General features: G+C 33.2%; 3 protein-coding genes across 10 annotated transcripts in view; all 3 read left to right on the top strand.

The window, feature by feature from the left end:
• The window catches only part of LOC113871597, a 28,015-nt gene extending 20,634 nt beyond the window's left edge, over positions 1–7,381 (top strand). For 2 of the 5 annotated variants that reach the window (XM_027508691.1, XM_027508690.1), the window contains 22 exons: positions 51–724; positions 984–1,105; positions 1,188–1,279; positions 1,481–1,700; positions 1,832–1,898; positions 2,519–2,667; positions 2,767–2,840; positions 2,927–3,091; positions 3,205–3,276; positions 3,483–3,584; positions 3,671–3,760; positions 4,268–4,343; positions 4,462–4,558; positions 4,673–4,742; positions 4,891–5,070; positions 5,177–5,299; positions 5,390–5,473; positions 5,715–5,899; positions 6,000–6,138; positions 6,237–6,296; positions 6,483–6,587; positions 6,867–7,381. In XM_027508691.1, the coding sequence (XP_027364492.1) occupies positions 51–724; positions 984–1,105; positions 1,188–1,279; positions 1,481–1,700; positions 1,832–1,898; positions 2,519–2,667; positions 2,767–2,840; positions 2,927–3,091; positions 3,205–3,276; positions 3,483–3,584; positions 3,671–3,760; positions 4,268–4,343; positions 4,462–4,558; positions 4,673–4,742; positions 4,891–5,070; positions 5,177–5,299; positions 5,390–5,473; positions 5,715–5,899; positions 6,000–6,138; positions 6,237–6,296; positions 6,483–6,587; positions 6,867–6,980 (3,060 nt within the window). In that variant the 3' untranslated portion in view covers positions 6,981–7,381. The remainder of the gene's footprint in view (positions 1–50; positions 725–983; positions 1,106–1,187; positions 1,280–1,480; positions 1,701–1,831; positions 1,899–2,518; positions 2,668–2,766; positions 2,841–2,926; positions 3,092–3,204; positions 3,277–3,482; positions 3,585–3,670; positions 3,761–4,267; positions 4,344–4,461; positions 4,559–4,672; positions 4,743–4,890; positions 5,071–5,176; positions 5,300–5,389; positions 5,474–5,714; positions 5,900–5,999; positions 6,139–6,236; positions 6,297–6,482; positions 6,588–6,866) is intronic. The other 3 variants (XM_027508693.1, XM_027508694.1, XM_027508696.1) reach the window with 3 other exon arrangements.
• A 1,997-nt stretch (positions 7,382–9,378) lies between these two features.
• Positions 9,379–16,470, top strand: LOC113872306 (DNA mismatch repair protein PMS1). 4 transcript variants are annotated; one of them, XR_003505865.1, is made up of 11 exons: positions 9,426–9,741; positions 9,824–10,147; positions 10,227–11,504; positions 11,904–12,166; positions 12,241–12,367; positions 12,712–12,780; positions 12,932–13,005; positions 13,277–13,342; positions 14,949–15,052; positions 15,224–15,333; positions 15,853–15,967. XR_003505865.1 is itself a non-coding variant. In XM_027509756.1 (11 exons), the coding sequence occupies exons 1-11, from the start codon at positions 9,520–9,522 to the stop codon at positions 16,331–16,333; spliced, it is 2,838 nt and encodes a 945-aa protein (XP_027365557.1). In that variant the 5' UTR covers positions 9,426–9,519; the 3' UTR covers positions 16,334–16,468. The 4 variants fall into 4 exon arrangements, 2 of the variants coding, with proteins under 2 accessions (XP_027365558.1, XP_027365557.1); XM_027509756.1 differs by lacking the exon at positions 15,224–15,333 and adding an exon at positions 16,211–16,468 and having other exon boundaries at positions 15,853–16,040; XM_027509757.1 differs by lacking the exons at positions 12,712–12,780; positions 15,224–15,333 and adding an exon at positions 16,179–16,470 and having other exon boundaries at positions 9,379–9,741; positions 15,853–16,040.
• A 2,093-nt stretch (positions 16,471–18,563) lies between these two features.
• Positions 18,564–21,129, top strand: LOC113872904 (probable U6 snRNA-associated Sm-like protein LSm4). Its single transcript, XM_027510785.1, has 7 exons — positions 18,564–18,746; positions 18,994–19,035; positions 19,122–19,220; positions 19,324–19,401; positions 19,533–19,572; positions 19,874–20,038; positions 20,498–21,129. Exons 1-7 carry the CDS (start codon positions 18,744–18,746, stop codon positions 20,518–20,520), a joined length of 450 nt encoding a protein of 149 aa, XP_027366586.1. The 5' UTR covers positions 18,564–18,743; the 3' UTR covers positions 20,521–21,129.
• Positions 21,130–21,368: the final 239 nt, after the last annotated feature.

Raw genomic sequence — 21,368 nt, 5'->3', positions numbered from 1 at the left:
TTCTACAGTTCATTCATTAATATATTATGGGTTCCTTAGCATGGAATTAGATCTTTCAGCAGCTGACGAATGACAATATTAGTGCTGCTGGTATACCTTCTGTTAGTATTTTAGAAGCCCAGAGTGCTCCGATAAATAGAACGCAAGTTGAAGCTAGATCTGGTGACACCTCGGCTGTTGCTGGAGCATCAATACTGGCCTCTTTATCTAATCTTCATAAAGATTTATCTCTCCTTTCACCCCCTGCCAACACTGGTGATAATGTGGAACAGAACACTGACATTCCATCATTACCTTCTGGCATCACAGATGATATTCCAGAGAATGAAATGAAGGATACCACCAATAATGATGAACCAGCTGGAGTTTTCTCTGCTGAGAAAACTGTTCTTGCATCTGCTAACAATGTTAATGAAAGTACTAGCATTGACCCCGTAGAAACCAACCCCAATGTGGATGCAGATGTTGGGAAGATGCCTGCTGCTGCATATGAATTGAGGCCATTACTGCGCATGCTTGCTGGCTCATGTCCTGAACTTGATCTAAGTTGTGGCATTTCCAAGATATTGGAAGAGCGGGAATTAAGAGAACTCCTTAAAGATGTTGATACCCCAACAATATTGGCATCAACCAGACGGGAAGCATTTAAGGACAGTTTACAAAAAAGAATTCTCAAATCTGAGAATATTGATGTCTCATTTGAAACTTTCCCATATTATCTAAGGTGCAAACAAGTAACTTTTGTTATTAATTTATATCTTGATTCTGCTACCTGAACTGTATAGAACCTTGAGTATGGTCACAAATACATTGCAGACTATAGCTACGTTCATATTCTTTATTGCTATGTTGAATTTCAGGTTGTTAATGCATTGAGGTGGACTTTATTACTATATTGATGGGTTTAATTGCTTTTAGTTATTGCTTTGAGACAGAAGAGATAATTTATGGGTATTTGGTTATGATGTTTTGTATTATTCCAGTGATACAACGAAGAACGTTTTGATTGTTTCTGCATTTATTCATTTGAAGTGCAATGGTTTTGGAAAATATGCTTCAGACCTCCCATCAGTGGCCCCACGGATATTGTTATCTGGTCCTACAGGTGGTTCCTTCATTTTTTAATGCTTCTACTTTCCCCATTTTGTAACAGATAAGTGATATAATTTTATATTTTTGTTGTGTAGGTTCGGAAATATATCAGGAGACTTTGTCCAAAGCACTTGCGAAGCATTTTGATGCTAGGCTACTAATTGTGGATTCTCTTTCGTTGCCTGGTGTATGTTTTGTTAGATATACTTGTTCTGTTATTATTATAGTTTTTTTTGTAGAATGGTGCCTTACTAGTCTAAAACTCTTTCCTGTTTCACGGTCTTTGCTGGGAATATTTTTTCACTTCCTTTGAGATGGTTTCTTGCTAAATCAGGAATTGTGGATTCATGTACACTCAATTGTTCTTATTGTGCAATTGGTTTTTCAGGGAGCACCGTCAAAGGAGGTTGATTCTGCTAAAGAAAGTTCTAGGCCTGAAAGACCATCTGTGTTTGCCAAGAGAAGTGCCCAGACTGCCACATTACAGCATAAGAAACCAACTTCTAGTGTGGATGCTGAAATAATAGGTGGATCCACGTTAAGTTCTCAGGCTATGCTAAAGCAAGAGGTTTCTACTGCATCATCAAAAGGAACAACTTTTAAAACAGGTATGCTATTGTGACTTTTGATGTAGAAATGAGTACTTATCTTCAAATCTACTTCCTATTATCTTGTCCTATTATGAATGATGGGTGACATTTTTAAGGCTTTAACGGCATGATGCTTGCTTAATTTGCAGGTGATCGAGTAAAATTTGTTGGTAACTTTCCTTCTGCTGTCTCCCCGCTACCAAATTATCCTTCACGGTAATTTGAGTTATTGAATAATTTTACTTACTGATACATTTACAGTTTATGACTAGTAGAGGTAGATCTGGTCTTGTTGAGTTATAAAATTGTGAAGCCCTTTTTTATTGAGGAAGATGCACGTGAAAATTCTTTTAGTATGGCTTTAGATTGTATTAAGAACTTTTAATAAAGAATAATGACATTCTAGTGACAGTCATCATATTCAGAGGTTTTAACTTGCAAAAAATTTCACATTTTGGACCAAAATAGAAAAAGAAAAAAATTCACTTCAAAACCATTTCTTGTAGTTCAATACTCCAGATATTTAGTCATTTTGCATTTTTGTCATTTCTCCTGTGTTTAATTGGAGCTGAATGCACTTGACCTCTGGATTTACAGCGTTATGATTGTTTTTATGCACTTCTCTGGTGCATTGAGGCTATTTGAAGGGATTTTTTATTTCTATTATGCAGAGCGACTAACTAAACAGCTTTGCTGTTTATTTATTTCATTTTACATTTTTTAATAATCTGTTTATGTTGATATTTTATCCTCTTGCTAGTTTTTTTATATCTAATTTTATTAAATTTTTTGTATTCTATGAAATTAAGAGTTTATTCTTCTGCTATCTTGGGCAGGGGACCAAGCTATGGCTCTCGGGGCAAAGTTCTCCTTCCTTTTGAAGATAACGGGTCTTCAAAAATTGGGGTTAGGTTTGATAAATCAATTCCAGATGGCAATGATCTTGGAGGCATTTGTGAAGATGATCGTGGGTTCTTTTGTTCTGGTAATTTGTTGTATTTGATTGAACTTTTGTTGCCTTAGCTGCATATACCATTTAGTATGCTGTAAAGCATGCATGATTTATTGATGATGTATACTGCAGCAAATCACTTATTACGTGTTGATGGTTCTGGAGGGGATGACATAGATAAAGTTGCAATAAATGAAATCTTTGAGGTTGTCCCAGCTCTATACTTGTTCAAAAGTTGCCTCTATTCCTGAAGTAGTATAGTGAGCACCCTTCTCTTCTGTTTTGTACATAGGTTACCTCTAATCAGAGTAAAAGTGGTCCACTAGTGTTGTTCATTAAAGATATAGAGAAGGCGATGGTTGGGAACTATGAAGTTTTGAAAAGTAAATTTGAAAACTTGCCACAGAATGTTGTGGTAATTGGCTCTCATACTCTGCTGGACAATCGTAAGGAGAAGGTACTGTTCTGTTATTATATTTGTTAGCTAGCATTTAATTGTAGTGATCTCAATCTCATGATTAGAGGAAAGTTTACTGATGTATTTGATGTCTGCATATTTTTTGTTTCCAGACCCAACCTGGTGGCCTTCTGTTTACCAAGTTTGGGAGCAATCAGACAGCACTACTTGATCTTGCTTTTCCGGTATACAGTCATTTCTCTTCATAACTTGACTTAAAGCTTGGTGTAGTTCTAGCATGGAAGTTACAAAAGCTTGTCCTTTTATGTAACTTCACTCTTTTCATGGCTTTGAGATAGATGGATTTCTGAATCATTGTGAATATTGTTTTGTTTCGAATTCTTTAAGGAACTAGTTATCAATCTACTACCATTTGGTTCTTTTTTTTCAGGATAACTTTAGTAGACTGCATGATAGGAGCAAAGAAACCCCTAAAGTAATGAAGCAACTTAGTCGCCTTTTCCCGAACAAAGTGACAATACAGCTGCCTCAGGTATGATGTTAGATTAATTTTATTTTGAAATTTATTCCATTGCTATTTATAGTGCATATATTCATTTTACCTCCAAACTTGTATAGGATGAGGCTTTACTTTCTGATTGGAAGCAGCAATTAGAACATGATATTGAAACTATGAAAGCTCAGTCGAATATTGTCAGCATTCGCTCAGTGAGTCTGGCAACATCTTCTGATCATTTTATGTGCCTTTTTTACTTGTTATCATTCTATACTTCCTCTAATAACAAGCAGTTTTCCTGTATGTTTCAATTTTTTTCAGTTGTTTGTGGTTATGTTTTTATTGCCTTTGGAATATGTTGCATCACTTGCATTTGCTTTGTGAAAATTTCCCCCACTGGGCTTAACAATGCTTAATGTCATTTTAAAAGTTGTTTATGTGGCTAAAATTCTTTGTTGTTTTTGGCTTTTTCAACCTTGCCTGTCCTGACTATTCCATCCATTTTTGTTTGACTTACAAGCCTTTCTAACACGGCCGATTAATGCTATCATAGATACAGAAACCTTTTATGTAAATAATAAAATAATTACTTGATTTTCTTTTTTCAAAAAAATATAGAGCTCCATTCTATCCTATATCTGACTTAAGTTCAAATTTTCAATATTGATATTCTTGGCTCACCATTTCTCAAATTCTGATAAATTCCTTTAATGATTCAGGTTCTCAACAGAATTGGATTGGATTGCCCTGACATTGAGATTCTTTCCATCAAAGACCAAACTCTAACAGCTGAAAGTCGGTTCTTTTGTTTTATTTATTTTTTAAAATTTAATGTTTGAAGTTATTTTTCCTGCTAAATATGAGATGATGTGATTTTCTGCCATAGTACTGATAGTATCCTATCTTTTGCTAGGTGTGGAGAAGATCATTGGATGGGCTATTAGTTACCATTTTATGCATTCATCTGAAGCTTCTATCAAAGATTCTAAGCTTGTGATATCTGCTGAAAGGTCATTCTCATCTTTTTTTATCAATATCAACCCTATAATTTCGACAATATATAACAAAGTCAGCTGCCCTTGAATTTTATTTTTTTAACACTAGTTTTCTTTCCCCTGGTGCAGCATTACATATGGGATTAACATTCTACAGGGCATTCAAAATGAGAACAAGAACTTGAAAAAATCACTGAAGGTAATTTAACATAAGCTGTTACAAATATAAACCTTTTTCCGTGTATCTTGTGGATATATTTTTCATTACTTAGTGTCCATTGGGTTTATTTACACTTACAGTTAGAATTATGGAATTAACACCTGTATTTTTTGAATCGTTTTTTCAGGATGTGGTTACTGAGAATGAATTTGAGAAAAAACTGCTGGGTGATGTTATTCCACCAACTGATATTGGGGTCACATTTGACGATATTGGAGCTTTAGAAAATGTTAAGGACACATTAAAGGAATTGGTCATGCTTCCTCTTCAGAGGCCTGAATTGTTTTGCAAAGGACAGTTGACAAAGGTGAATTGGCTTTCTTTATAGTTACTTTAAATGACTTGTGGAAACACATTTTTTAAATAGATCATATTGTGTGTGTAGCACCTCATTTTAATCACTTTGTATATAGCCTTGCAAGGGAATATTGCTTTTTGGCCCCCCTGGCACTGGAAAAACCATGCTTGCAAAAGCAGTAGCAACTGAAGCTGGAGCAAATTTCATTAACATATCAATGTCCAGCATTACTTCAAAGGTATTAATATTGCAAATAGCTTTTTTTGTTCTGTTGTGTATTTCCTTTTATGCTATGCTGATGGGATAAATATGGTTTTGTTTGTTGCAGTGGTTTGGTGAAGGAGAAAAATATGTCAAGGCGGTCTTTTCTCTGGCCAGCAAAATTGCTCCAAGTGTTATTTTTGTTGACGAGGTGCTGTAACATGTCATATGTTTATCTCCCTTTATTCCTTTAAACTTCCCTTCTTTGTTTTGAACATTCACACACACACATATATATCTTTAGGTGAATATATTGAGTCCTTTTTTATGTGAGAAGGAGAGGAGGAGTCTTTTTGAACTCCCATGACTAACATATTTCAATTCTATTTCTTTTTTAAAACAATTTCTTAGTTTCAATTATCTGCGTTGATATATTTTGGCAATTGTGGCAGGTGGATAGTATGTTAGGGAGACGAGAAAACCCTAGTGAGCATGAGGCTATGCGTAAAATGAAGAATGAGTTTATGGTTAATTGGGATGGTCTGCGCACAAAAGATAAAGAGCGTGTACTTGTTCTTGCTGCTACAAACAGGCCTTTTGATCTTGATGAGGCTGTTATAAGGAGGCTGCCTCGGAGGTAAGCATGTTGTATTTGATGTTAACTTGTATTTTTAAGTTTTATAGATGAGCTCTATTCTAATGCATGGTCTTGCTTCATTTTTTTTTTTTTTCTCTAGATTGATGGTTAATTTGCCAGATGCTCCAAATAGAGAAAAAATTCTGAGAGTCATTTTGGCGAAAGAAGATTTGGCACCTGATGTTGATTTTGAAGCAATAGCTAATATGACTGACGGATATTCAGGGAGTGACCTTAAGGTTTTCTTTCTATATATCTTTCACTTCCATTCTTGTTTGCTGGTGAAGGAGCATCTGCTTCTGCGTGAGATATTCTCATCGTTATCTTTTGATTGCAGAATCTGTGTGTAACAGCAGCTCACTGCCCAATACGAGAGATCTTGGAGAAGGAAAAGAGGGTTAGTGATATACATGCATGCATATATACACATGTTGATACATACATATAATTTTCTTGGTTGAGTGTTTCTCTTGCAAAATATTTCATCTCAGTACTAAGTTTGAACCTGTGCACCTTAATGTGGTTGCCTAATAGTCCTGGGATTGATGATCTCTTCCGTATTTTGACATGAAATGTCTTTCAGGAGAGAAGCTTAGCATTGTCTGAGAACAAACCTTTACCTGGATTGTGTAGCAGTGCCGACATTCGTCCTTTAAAGATGGATGATTTTAAATATGCACATGAGCAGGTATATTAATTTCATTTCCATTGCTTTTCTTTTTAAGTATTGTGTTCACTTGGGGTCCTTGAAAATAAGATTTTTACCTTGTGACCTAGTCTGGGAAACATCCTTTAAGTAATGCATTTTTTTTCCCCTTCAATTTTGGTGGAAAAGCCATTTGTGTATTATTGGTGGAAATCAGTTATTTATTTGACAGAGTCCTTTTTTGTGTCCTGCAAAGGTAATAATATAATAATAATGTACAATGTTTGATGTATATGCACTGATTAATTTATGCTTATGCAGGTGTGTGCAAGCGTGTCATCAGAGTCAACAAATATGAATGAGTTACTCCAATGGAATGACCTCTACGGAGAAGGGGGATCAAGAAAAATGAGATCATTGAGCTATTTCATGTAAACCTCTCTCTGTATAGCGTTTCTCTTGCTTAGGCAATTATTCTTATATCACCTAAACGGTGTAACTACCAGTGGATGTGGAAATCCATCACTGGTTCTGCCTCTATTGTATTATATCATAGGTTTTCTCCCCCTTTTTTTCCAACCCTCCAAATTTTTTCATATGTTGGTAGAATTTGCTGACGAATTCTCTGCAGATACAAGAGCTTCATTTTAGGCCCCCTCCTTATTCTTTCCCTGTTTGGGCTTTCTGCTTGTAAATACCAAGTTTCTTTTTTCTTTAAAATCAAATCAAATAAAATTAAATAATTCTTATATTTGCTGCTTTCGTATATATCATGTATGGCATTATGTTTTTTATTTGCAGTATGTGTTTGTTTGTTAATATATATCAACCTTACTTATTTGAATTCAAAGTCAATATGCTGTTTTTATTCGGATTCATTCAAGATTTGCCGGAGCTTTATTTTTTCTACTGTGTTCAGTAAATAAATCTGCGGGTACTGAGGTTAAGTTTTAGTTCATGGATTGAGTTTATGAGAGACGATTATATTATTGTGATGTGTTTGCGTCTGATCCGTCCATGATATTCGTTACTGATGACGATTAAATACTTTTGAAGATACTTCGATTCGTACATGTCATAACTCTCAATAGTGTTTGTCTAAGTGCAATATTTAGCAGAAACAATAAAGGCAATAAAGATAAAGTCATGCATTTAAAATATTATTTTAATATAAAAGTCAACCTAATAAACAAAATTTAACATGGTTAGTAAATAGTTAAGCTCCTTAATTATGTTGACGGGAAATCAGTTTTTGGATTGAATGTATTAAAGGGATTGCTATAGACTAAAAAATGGTTTAGATATCAAACATATCGCACAAGAATGCAGGTTAAAATTTCACTTCTGATATGAAGACATCATTGATGAACGATTTACAAGTGCTCTGAGCTTTAAGACATACTTTGACCCTTATGATCTAATTCACATAAAATGTTATCCATTAAAAAATTAATATTCTTAGTATACAAAAAACAAAGTTACAATTTATTTGACCCAGTAAAATATGTCAATCCAACCTAGCTTATTTGAATTTGCTTGATAAAAATACATGGATTTTATATTAAATTTTGAATTAAAATTAAAATCAATCTTTTTACCTTGATCTAATTATATTTGGTGCAAAATTTTAATTTATTTATTTATTTACTAGTCTCCATAAATTTTATTGCATGCAATGTCCTCACTTGATCCGAATTGGTTAAGTTGCCCATCTTGTACCTTCATAATTTATGACTAATTTTAAAAAATTGAATGAAACTGAATTGAGTCGAATAATAAAATGGTAATATATCCAAAACCTTTTACTGCGTTAGAAAGAAATAATGTTTAAAGTTAACATTCGTTTATTAATTAATCTACTTTAAAAAGTTATATTTTGATACTTATTATTAATAATATTATAATAAAAATGACTAAAACATAATAAAATATTTATACAATGACTTAAAATGAGTTTTTTTTAGTTCAAGAATTAATTCAAAAATAAGTGCTAATTATAAAAATCAAATTCATATTTTAATTTAAAAATATTTTTAGTTGATTTGACTATACAAAATTTAAAATAAAATATTAAATTAAAGAATTATGAATTTCTAAGAACCTGAAAATTCATACGTTTAAGTTAAATTATTATTTATAGTTCAAGATCATACATATTTATTAATATAAATTTTATTGATTTATTTAATACATATATCAATAAAAAAGTCATAACTACAATTAATAAAATATTAAAAATAACTTACATATAATAAAACTTTTTATTATAGAAAAAACTATATATATCTATTTATTTTTTTCATAGATACAATGTTTAATTAATAAAAAAAGTACAATAAAAATCAACTGATAGAATTTTGAATTAATATAATAAAAACTATTACTTATATCATAATAAAAAAATATTATAAATTTACTAATGTAATAAAATTAATAGTTTAAAGGTTTGAATAATAGTAAGATTTCACATCTAAAATATTTTATTCCCATAATTTTTTAAAAAATATTACATCAAAGTTAACCTATTATATAAAATATAATATACATAAATTAATATAGTTACGTATTAAAAAATTATAATCAACATGTCAAATTTAATATTTTATTATTCTTTGAAGGTAAAATAAAAAGTAAAAATATAAAATTAAATAAAAATTTTATTGAGTCAAAAATCAATTAGTTTAAAGATAATAAAATTGAATTATGATATATTTTTTAACTAAATTTGATATCTTGTAATATTTTTAAATTATAATAAATTAAGATAAAAAATAATTGAAAAGGGAATATTAACTGAATGTACAATTTAACCTAATTTAAGGTATTGTCAGGCAGACTACCCAACGGTAGTATTTAATTAATTTCCCCTCTGTGTGTTTCTCTCTGCCAGTTTGATTCCCGCTTCAGTTTTGGCGGTAAAATTTGGTGTCTGGATTTGTATGGGGGTTGTGGCGATCGAGTGGGCGAAGCAGCAATGGCGGTTGAACCTCAAGTAATCAAGCCTATCGGCAAAGGCATCGTTCACAGAATCTGCGCCGGTCAAGTCATCCTCGATCTCTCTTCTGCTGTTAAGGAACTCGTCGAAAATAGCTTGGATGCCGGCGCCACCAGCATCGAAATCGCCCTCAAGGACTTCGGTGAACAATTGTTTCAAGTCATCGACAACGGTTGCGGCATTTCCCCTAACAATTTCAAGGTGTTTGTTACTTAAAACGCCTTTTAAATTCGTTTAGGGTTCTTTTCTTCTTTTTTACCATTTTTAAGGTAAATGATTGCAGGTTCTTGCGCTCAAACACCACACCTCAAAGTTAGCGGAATTTCAAGATCTTCAGTCTCTCACCACTTTTGGCTTCAGAGGGGAGGCGCTGAGTTCTCTCTGTGCTTTGGGGAGCTTGACCGTTGAAACGAGAACGGTGAGCGAACCGGTTGCTACGCACTTGACTTTCGACAATTCCGGTGTTCTTGTGGGTGAAAGGAAAACTGCGCGACAAATTGGTACCACTGTCACTGTTAAAAAGTTGTTCTCCAATTTACCTGTCCGAAGCAAAGAGTTTAGTCGTAACATACGTAGGGAATATGGCAAGTTGGTTTCTCTGTTGAATGTGAGTTTTTATTTTCTGTGTATAAGTGTTTAGTTGTTGTATGTTACTTTCTGAGTTTGTTGATGTGAACTTTCTTCAGGCATATGCCCTTATAGCAAAAGGTGTTCGTTTTGTCTGCACCAACACCACTGGCAAAAATGTAAGGTCCGTGGTACTTAAGACGCAAGGAAGTGGTTCTCTTAAAGATAACATCATAACAGTACTTGGCATGAACACTTTCAGCTGCTTAGAGTCTCTGACTTTATGTATATCTGATAGTTGCCAAGTTGAAGGTTTTCTTTCCAAGTCTGGACAGGGTAATGGACGCAATTTGGGGGACAGGCAGTATTTTTTTGTAAATGGTAGACCGGTGGACATGCCTAAAGTCAGCAAACTTGTGAATGAGTTGTATAAAGGTGCAAACTCCAAACAATATCCCATTGCAATCTTAAATTTTACAGTTCCTACGAGAGCATATGATGTCAATGTGACTCCTGATAAGAGGAAAATATTTTTTTCTGAAGAAACTGCCATTTTGCAAGCCTTGAGAGAGGGATTACAGAAAATTTATTCTGCCAGTGATATCTGTTATTCTGTTAATGAATTTATGCTGCCTGCTGAAGAACACTGCATTGAGTTGTGTTCCTCTCATAGGAAGTCTTCAATCATAATGAAGCCATCGTCCCCAAATGGCAATCATCCTCAGGAAGAGCATTGTACTGAACGCAATGAAGGTAGTATTACTCTGGATGAGCTTAATACTGAATGCAATAATGATAGTCTTTCTCAGGATGAGCATAAAGAGAAACATATTACTGATTCCAAAAATGTTTCCGAATCTATTAATGAAGATCAGTACTCACTTGTTGAAGAAGAGTTAAGTAGGGAGAATGATGGGAGTTTAATGGGGCGGGGGTTCACACTCAGAGCACACAACACTTCAAAGGATGACAAGAGTAAAAGACAGTCAGCATGTCCTGGAAGTATTATACCTGATCAAGCTACCTCCATCACAAGGACAGTTGAGAGTGGAGGCACTTGTAATAAATATTCTTTCAATCATTCAAGACATGTTCAGTCCACTCTAAGCAAATTTGTTTCTGTAAATAAAAGAAGTCGTGATAGCATTAGTACAACCTTATCTGAAGTGCCTGTCCTTAGAAATCAAGTTCCTAGTCATCAACTGAAGACTGCAAATACTGAAACACATGACTTGACTACAAAGTCATCATTTTGTTTTGACCAAAGTGATGGACCTGCTAGTGCGAGTGAGATTGAATCTTTGCAGCAACTTAGTCCTGATAACATCATACACAAAAACGAAAATTCAGTTTCTTTGAGAGCTGACTCTACAGTTACAGAACCTAAAACTAAAATGGTATGTGGCTTTGCAGTCAAACATTCGAAAAATTAGTCTGAAATGCTAAAATTTCATATATCCATACTTTTAGTTCTTGAAGTATAATATAGCATGAGATTGTACCATATGTTGATATTGATTTATCAAATTATTTGACATTTTATCATTAACAATGACATTTCTAGAAATTTATGTTTTAGAAACTTAGATACTATTAAAAGAAAATAGCTAAATGCAGTATTAATGTCTTTCCCTCATTCATGTACATTTTTATGCTCCTTTATCCTTGGAGAAGACCAATCCTCTTTTCCATTTTACTACTTCTTTCTTTCCATTAAAAATTCTTTAATTAAAAAAATCGAAAATTAAATAAATTATTGTCTCTCAATTTTCATATGTGCATGTGCTGATTTACAGGAATTAGATCAAGAGAACCATACACCTCTTGCTGAGACAGCATTGGTTACTCCATCTAGCAATGATCCTATCACTGCAGATGTTGTGGCCTCAGATCCTTCATTACTCTCATCATCTGTACGGTTAGATTCTTCTAAATCTTCTGATCGGAAGATATGCTCCAACATGCAATTTTCTTTTCAAGATCTTAAGAAAAGGAGAGAGAAGAGGCTTTCTCTGTTTCAATCCAGTGAATATGGATGTGGAAAAGCTGAAGTCAAAAGGTTTTTTATTTCAAAAGCCTTTGTATGAAATAGGAAAATTACCCATGTGCTGACTCTGTCTCAATTATTTCCAGTCGCTATTCTGCTGCAACTTTGGAGCTTTCACCATCAGAAACTGGAGAGCAGAAAGAAAGGACTTTGGCAGCTGCGGCTACTGAACTTGAAAAATTTTTCAAGAAGGAAGACTTCAGCAGAATGAAGGTCGTTATTATGCTTCATACTGCCATTTATAAACTTATAAGGACATTACTAGTTATTTTATCTTTTCATTATGGGAGGCTTGGCTTTGCACAAATGTCAATACTTGATGCTATTTTTTTAAATGGTTATTGCTGTGCTGTTTGGTTGTTTGCCTAATAGGCTTTCTTAGGTTTTTTTCTCTCCATAAAACCCTAGTCATTTCGTTCTTGGAATACACGGTTCAATATCTAATGTATTGTGCTAAAATTCAATTCAATTCTTTAGCTGCTCAATTTTACAAACACTTTCAGGTTACATATATACTGTAATTTCTTGTGGGTTACTTAGACAACATGTTTTAACAGGTGATTGGGCAATTCAATCTTGGATTTATCATTGGTAAATTAGATCAAGATTTATTTATTGTGGATCAGGTAATTTCCAATATTTTTTTGGAAAATTGAATCTTTGGATTTTTCCACCATCTCCTTGAATGATTAATTCATTTAAATGCATCCTTTTGCTAAAATTAAATTTCATTTCATTTGCAAAGCATAATTTGTAATGGAGAATGATCATTTTCAGCATGCTGCTGATGAGAAGTATAATTTTGAGCGTCTGTCACAATCAACTATCCTGAACCAACAGCCTTTGCTTAGGTGAGGAGTTTATATTATCGTTCACTTACAAAATTGTGGTACAAGGACATTGCTTGATCTGATGCAAACTTTTGGAGAAGGTAAAGGGACTCATTGAAGTAAAAAAGTTACAGAGTATGCTTAGAGCAGGAACTTTGATGGTTAAAGCTCAATTACTGTTAATGGATGATACTTTTCCTACAATGTGTAGATGGCACATGACAGCATAATTTGTCTCTTCTCTTTATTTGTTCCTGATCTAAATTCTACTGATTAAAAAATGCATATGTAGGCCAATAAGATTGGAGTTATCCCCTGAAGAAGAAATAGTTGCTTCAATGCACATGGACATAATCAGGTATTACTAGAGCCATATTGATTAAATGGTGATATGTTGATTTTACTCATTTCAGGTTCTTGCAAGAAACAAGATTTCATAAATAGATCCTGATGTCAATCCTGCAATAATCAGACCGTTTATATTTCCTGTGCGCTATAGCCAGTACAGAAATGAATCAAATGATGCTGCACCATTATCTCTTATTTACTTTCTCACTTGATTAATTTGATTGTCGTAACAAGTTGCCTCAGATGGTCAACTTTACAAAATGACCGTATTGATTATTTTTCCATGTGTATTTAAGAATCTTTTTAAGCAGTAGCAATGATCTAATGTCACCCTGAAAAACCCTTGCGTGATGTTCCAGTCATGGCTTTCTCTACTATATAAAACTCAACATGCAGTATCACTCATGTCCCTCATGAGAGCTGTGCTCAGAATACTGCACTAGTGCACTGTTTTAATGCTAAGAGAATTTGGTTGGATTTTTTAATGAGAGGATTTTCTAATGAGAGTGAGAAGGATAAATCTTAACTACTTGATTTAATCATGAATGGTTAAGATTCAAATATTAAGACATGTAACATTTTAAAATAATCATGTGACTATTAAATAACTTTTAACCTTGATCATCAATGTATGTGTTAGTAATATGTCCAAATCCCCAATTAGTAAAGTCTATGTAAGAAGGCCCAATAGAAGAAAAGAGGCCCAATTAGCTGAGAAAAATGTAAAGAACAGGGAATAAATAGGGTCAGGGGGAAAAAGGGAATTTTTAGCGGTGGATTAATATTTGGTCTGTTGGGGAGAGACCAGGCTCTCAAAGTCCTGGATATTCTTGTATTCTTGATTCTTCCTCTCAGATTGGGATATTTCTCTTGACAGAGAACATTCAATAAAAGTACATTCAGTATTTCTACTTCTACTTTACAAAATTGAACCAGTTCCTTACAGTATGATTCTATATTCAAGATTTACTCTTCTCACATCTCACATTCAAAAGTGTAATGTACATCAATCCCAAATAGTGCTCTGATTACAAGGCTAATGTAGTGAAAGGGAACAAATGAGAGAAGGAAAACTTCTCTTTCCTGTGGCAATAGCAACCCAAAACTACTTAAATGATTGCCTCCCACTTCGCTTATACCCTGTGCAGCCTCTAACTTTACCACAATGCTTCCTACAGCTGTTAACATGTCTGCAACTTTGTTGTAGCCTACATAAATTCCTTTTTTAGCCCTAACCATGTCAGAGTACCTAACAGATACATTTGTGAAGTGCTGACAAAAGTGACATGTATGAACAAAATTCACAGTCAAATTTGAGCTGGGGACATTCTGAATTATTTAACCGGCTGTTTCCTGTAAGCTAGTATATTTAATTATCATCGTGAGATGCTATGATTGCTGCTGCACATTAGAAATTTAAACTTTTGCGTAATCACTGAAATATTGTCTTGTGCTTAAGGGTTTGCCATGATTTGATCTAGTCCATCTTGTAGTATCACTAACTGGTTATTGAAGTTTTCATTGAATTTGAATTCAATGTTTAGTTACAATATCTTATGCTTTATTTTTGTCTAGGTTTTCATCTTTACATGCATTTATATTATCTCCATTTTCAGGAAGAATGGATTTACTTTGGAAGAAGATCCTAATGCACCACCTGGAAGCCGTTATAAATTGAAGTCAGTCCCCTTCAGTAAAAACATTATGTTTGGAATTGAAGGTAGTTTATCTCTGAATTTTGTATATTTTATCTGTGTGATTGATTCAGGAATTTTGATGGTTTATATGATTACAGTAGGTCAAGGAAAAATATTCATGTGTGCATTGGACATGTAATTCTCCATCCAATATTCTCCTTTTTATTTTTTGAATTTTGTATTCATATTGGGAGATGACTTGCACAAAGCTGGACGTCTAAGCATAGTTAATATGGGTTTAAGTTGATATATGATGCTACTCATGCAAGTAATATCAAGACGACAATTTAGGATCTTAACAAATGTAGGTTTTTCGCCATCAGGCTTTGGTACTTCAAAACAGTAACTGAATATTTGGAAACATCCTCAACTAATTTATGATGCATGTTAAATCTACAATATTCTGCACGAACATGCTTTAGGATGCATAAATGACACTCGCATTGTCTTTAAGCTTCAGAAAAGTTACCCCCCCCCCCCCCCTTTTGTAAAGGTGTGGTGCCTGACCTTTTTCACCCTAGAAATCATTATGATGCACTTATTAGTGCCATTTGAATTGAGATTTTGTCCTTTCCATGATGCCAAAGTTATATATATATATATCCTAGGGCCAGGGCCTAAGCCTTAATCTAAAGATTGACACACATATATAAATCTTGTGAAAGTCTAGAGCTCTTGCTTGTTGTACCTAATCATTCCATTTAAAGTTTCTGTTTAATTAGAGTTGATTACTTGCTTGTGCAATGATTGAAGATTGTAATTAAGGAAAAAAAAATAATGGATTGAAGTGATTATTGATTAATGATAAGCATTTTTCCAACAGATGTTAAGGAGCTAATCTCTACCCTGTCTGATGGCGATGGTCATATGGAATGTTCCATTATTGGTAGCTATAAACTGGACAGCTCAGATTCTATTTGCCCTTCAAGAGTCCGTGCAATGTTAGCATCCCGTGCATGTCGATCATCAATTATGATTGGTGATGCACTTGGAAGAAATGAAATGCAGAAGGTAGTAAAACACATTACTTATAGCACTGTTCCCTTCCCTTCATTAATAACACATGTAGAAAAGTTTAATGGTAATCACTTCTGGTTTATTGGGAATTAAATCTATATAAATTGAATTTCATATCTTTCACACTTGCAGACTGAGTTTGTAGCTTACACTAATTGTTTCAGATACTTGAGCATCTGGCTGAGCTGAAATCTCCATGGAATTGTCCCCATGGCAGACCGACCATGCGCCATTTAGTCGACTTAACAAAAATTCATAAGAGGTCAGAAGTAACAATGCAGATGTAATTAATAATGGACTTTTATTCTAATCGCCGTTGTTATTTAGGAAGTTAAGGGAATTATCTAACTTATTTTGTACAAAATAACTTGTACTCTAACGTTGCTGTAAATTCAATGATCCTGGAAATGTATTTTTACATTAGCATACTTGATGTGCTGCGCTTTTTATTGGACTGTCTTTCTGCGTGACTTTGCGTCGCTGTAAAATGCTATAGCTGCATGACTTCTGGGCCTTCCTTTTACTCCAGACTTCCTCCTTAGCGAACTTTGGTTTTGGATTGGTGTTATTTTATCTGGGAGTGGAAAAAATTGTACGGAGTAGTTTTTTTATATTTTTTGTTGGTAAAGTTTAAAAATGACCCCAAAAAAAGTTTTAAAATGAGGGAGGAATATGGAATGCAAATAAAAGATAATCTAACAGTTAAAATTAGAGTATATCGGACTATAAAGATTGCTAGCAACGTACTTTTTAACATATTTATTTTAATATATTTTGAATTATTAGTTAAAATTTATTAAAAATTATTAAAATATGATGAAATATTAAATTAGGAGCGAGAAAAAGTGAAATTTATATAATTTTTAATAAATTTTAGTTAATAGTTAAAAGTTTGTTAAAAAATATTTTAAAAAATATGTTGCAAGTTTAGACTGAAGTTTTGTCAAACTTCGGAATAAATTGAGATAAAAGTACCTAATTTTTTAAAATCTAAGAGGAAGTTGAGATAAATAAAAGTACCTTACAAGCCAAATTTTCCGCTTTTAAGTGTAATGGTTGGAACTTGATTAATTCACTCTGGTTGTTTTAGCTCTTCCACCTTTCTGTATTGTAATTTTCCAGTTACCTTCTTTCTTAAATACATTTAAGATGAATTTTGCTGTGATGCAGTTTCCTTTGAAGCATGAATGCTTAAAAAGTTAAAAATAAAGAGAACTATATCCATGATTATAAGTAGTATAATATTTTAACCAATTTATTGCCAATGCAGCATTTTTTAGTCCAATAGTCTACGAGAAAATGTTATCTTATTTTTTTTTTCAAAATGTATATAAAAAGTAATAAATTAACCTTTTTATTTTTTTATTTTCTAAATAAAATTTTAAAATAAAAAATAATGAAGTAAAATTCTTATAATTATAAAACTATTTTTAAAAAATGGTCAACAAAATAAAAAAACTTTTTTTGGTCCAAATTAAGCATGACCTTAATGCGTGCGACGGGGAAAGTGAAGTGCGCGTAATCGGCTTGTTGGCTCCCTTTTAACGCATTTTACTAAGTAAAATAAGATTTCATACATATTATGTTTTTCGAATAACATCAAACATGCATTTATATTTATATTATTTTCTAGTGGAGTGGACCCAGCGAGGAGAATCGAAATGTTTTATTTTAAGTAAAGGGAAATAAATATAACAAACATCAGAATGAACCTTTAGCATTTTAATTTTGTTAGCCAACTACTCTGACATCGATTCTAGTTCTATTTTGATAGTAAACAACACCATTCATTGATCGGCGATCATACTTAAAGTTATATTAAGTAAAAGCATTTTTAATTAAGTTATGTTTAGTAACATCAACTTATAATTTATTTAAGAATTTATAACTTTTAAGAAAAAAAAAAGTAGTATAGTCTTTTGAAGTTTTTACTTTTTTAAATTAACTTTTTATGGTAGTATTTAATGTATAACTACCAATAATTTATATTTTTATATTTATTTTATTTTGATTTGAATTTTAAATTTTTCTAAAGTTTAATTTTTTTATCTCTTTAACATAATCTTACTTTTTTATCAACTTAATCCTTTTTAATATGATGAACTTTTAATTATTATAATAACAATATTTACTCTTTAAAATGAAATATATATATATATATATATAATATTTTTTATTCAATAAACTTAGTTTGATAAATAATATTTAGATAATTCACAAAAAATTATAATATTAATAAATTACAGATTATAAATTCTTAAAAATTATAATAAGAATAAGATTCATATTAATTTTTTGTCTATAATTTTTATAACTATTTGTAATTAAAATGTATTCATATATTTTATAAGCTACTAACTCAAATAAACTTATGTGCAAAACTTTTAAAAATTTCCAATTATAACTATAATAAATTTTATATTCTAATCTTCATTGAAAATTAAAAGAAAATCACAGAAATCTCGGGAGTACGCTAGCATAATTGATTTGATAAACGAAATTTAAAAGTAGAGTTGAGTCCTTGACAATAGATATTGAGTCGGGAATGGAAAATAGGAGCGAGAGTGATTAATAGTAAACGAAGAAGAGAGAAGAGGGCAACAGTGGAAGATAGCACAGCAGCATTCGCCTCTTCCTCTTCGCATTCTTCCCTTAAACCAACCAAAAACACACCCACTTCAACCACCGATTCACGACATGGTAACCCTCTTTCACTCTCTTTAGCTTTTTCCTTTCACCACTAACAGTGATTGAATGGATGGTTACCTAGATCTCATCAAGTTCATTCCTTTTTCTCAAAAAATGTAATTTTTCACCCCAAACCTCAATACCCAATAGGCTTCAAATTCTCCCCTTAACTAATCATGCATAACAATAGGGTTTGTTACCGTTAGGGTTGCATTCATGCTGTTTTGCCCCTTTTCTAACTGTTTACTCTTTGTTGCAGTTGCCCCTTTCCCTTCTCAAGACTGCCCAAGGCCACCCAATGGTGAGAGAAAGTTGTTTGCTTTATTTTTACCTTACTCATAACTTGTGAATACTGTTTGATTTGTAATTTGTGACATGTTGTAACAGTTGGTGGAACTGAAAAATGGGGAGACTTATAATGGCCATTTGGTTAATTGTGATACATGGATGAACATCCATCTCCGAGAAGTTATTTGTACCTCTAAGGTAATGTTCTTTTGACAGCCCTCCTTGTTTTCATTCTCATTTATCATCTCATTGGATGTTGTTTGTTGCAACTTACAATGTTTGATTGAAATTGGCAACTTAGGATGGAGATAGATTTTGGCGAATGCCCGAGTGTTACATTCGTGGCAATACCATTAAGTATCTTCGGGTTCCTGATGAGGTGTGTAGTGGTTGCTCAGTCTATTTTGACTCTTTTAGTGAAATAGGGTTCAGAACTTTTTGTGACTGTCTTGAGCTCTTAACCATACATACATTTATCAACTAATCTAGCATTTCTGCCTGTTGATTTAGGTTATTGACAAAGTTCAGGAAGAAACAAAGAGCCGTGCTGGTAAGCCTTGATTTGACATCTTGCTGGTTGTTCATGTTGATATTTAAATTAATTAGGTGATCTGAGAGGGACAATGGGGATAATAAAGACAGATCACTATGCTTGTTAAAGATGCATATGGTTTTGTGCTTGAACCTAACAGTTTTAAAGCCTGACTTGTTTCTTTTATAGATCAGCAAATGAAAGTTTCATCACTGTGAACTAGTTTTTGTTGTGCATATAGCATGAGTTGCTATCTGGGTGCTCTTTTCCACTTACAGAAACAACTATGATATTTTTTTACTGATGTAACCCTTTTCAGATCGAAAACCACCTGGTGTGGGACGAGGAAGGGGACGAGGTAGGGAGGAAGGTGCTGGTGGACGTCAAGTGAAAGGAATTGGGCGCGGCCTTGATGAAGGTGGAGCTAAGGGACAAGGAGGCCGAGGCAGGGGTGGCCCTGGTGGAAAGCCTGGTGGAAACAGAGGTAAATCATACCCTTACATCATTCCAAATTCCCAGTATTACATGGATGCCATATATTCTTTTGTTGGTTTCTGTCTCTAAATTCAACATGAAAGAGGTTTATGTTATTATGCTTTTATTTTCACCTCAAAGATCTTACGCTTCCTTGTTTTGGTGTTTATGGAAAAGGAATTTGGCAGTTCAGTGATATTAGAGAAGTTTTAAGTCAATAAATTAAATATCCAATGTATAGTTCATGTTGTGTAATCTTATGTCACACACCTAGGGAAATTACATGTTATTTAATAATTACCTCCAATTCCACTTTGAGGGGAAGGAGTGGATTTCTTTTCTCTCCTTAAAAATCTTCCAAACACAAGTTTGGGCCACTTTCATTCTCTTCCTCATCTTTACCTCCCATCCAACATATTACTTAGATATTGTGATTAAATCTCATCCAATGTTTTTCTTCTCGTGGTAGGTGCAGGGCGAGGTAGAGGTTGATTTGAGCACTGATATGGAATTACAGATGGGCCACTTGCTGCTTTTAGAGGCAATGGTGCCCATTCAGCACATTTACTGTTTGTGTTTCCTTGTGCATTATTTGATTTTAGGTTTCCAGTTAGTTTTCTGCATTTAGAGTCATAAAATGCTGGTATTATAGACCTCACGAAAGCTTCTGTGAAACATCATTTTCTAATGCCTTTTCTGTTGAAAATTTGTACTTATTCCTTTTCCTCAGGCTATGTTTAGATATTTATTGCTGAGTGAAATGGAATGGTATGGAAAGGATCCATATAGTAGAATGAATAACTTAAGCATTGCATTATTTGGATATTTTTGTGATGGGATATATAAAAACGCTGGTTACATCCCATATTCCCAAATTAGAGGGGAATGAAAGAAGGGGTATTTAACGGATGGAATGAAATACAATCCATGAGGTCTCGTTCCATCCTATTCTGAACAATCCAAATATTGGAACCTAGTATTTTTCCATTTCATTCCACTGTTACATTCCTTTCTATCAATTCAAACATAGCTTCAGTGAGAAGTAATGGTGGCATTACGTGTTACTTGTTAAATAGTAAATATCTCCCAAGCTTTATATGTTTAGAAATGTTGTCATGTTAAATCTGAAGCATGTTTGTGCTTTTTCAAAGATTTGTTTTAATTATAACATGTTTTAAAAAGTAATAAGTATGCAAGTTTTGTTAAAAGTTACAAATAATAGCTTGTGGATAAAAACATAAAGAGAAATGGAATTATTTTTTCTTTTAAGGTTAACTAAACAGGCCGTAGTTCTTGTCACTGGTGATTGGGGTAGTCATCATTAAAGTGATTGGCATGTG

This window comes from Abrus precatorius, unplaced genomic scaffold (genome assembly GCF_003935025.1).
Source record: "Abrus precatorius isolate BTA unplaced genomic scaffold, Abrus_2018 Scaffold7, whole genome shotgun sequence".
NCBI lineage: Eukaryota > Viridiplantae > Streptophyta > Magnoliopsida > Fabales > Fabaceae > Abrus > Abrus precatorius.
The sequence above is the reverse complement of the archived record's forward strand: the minus strand, read 5'-3'. Positions and strand labels throughout refer to the sequence as shown.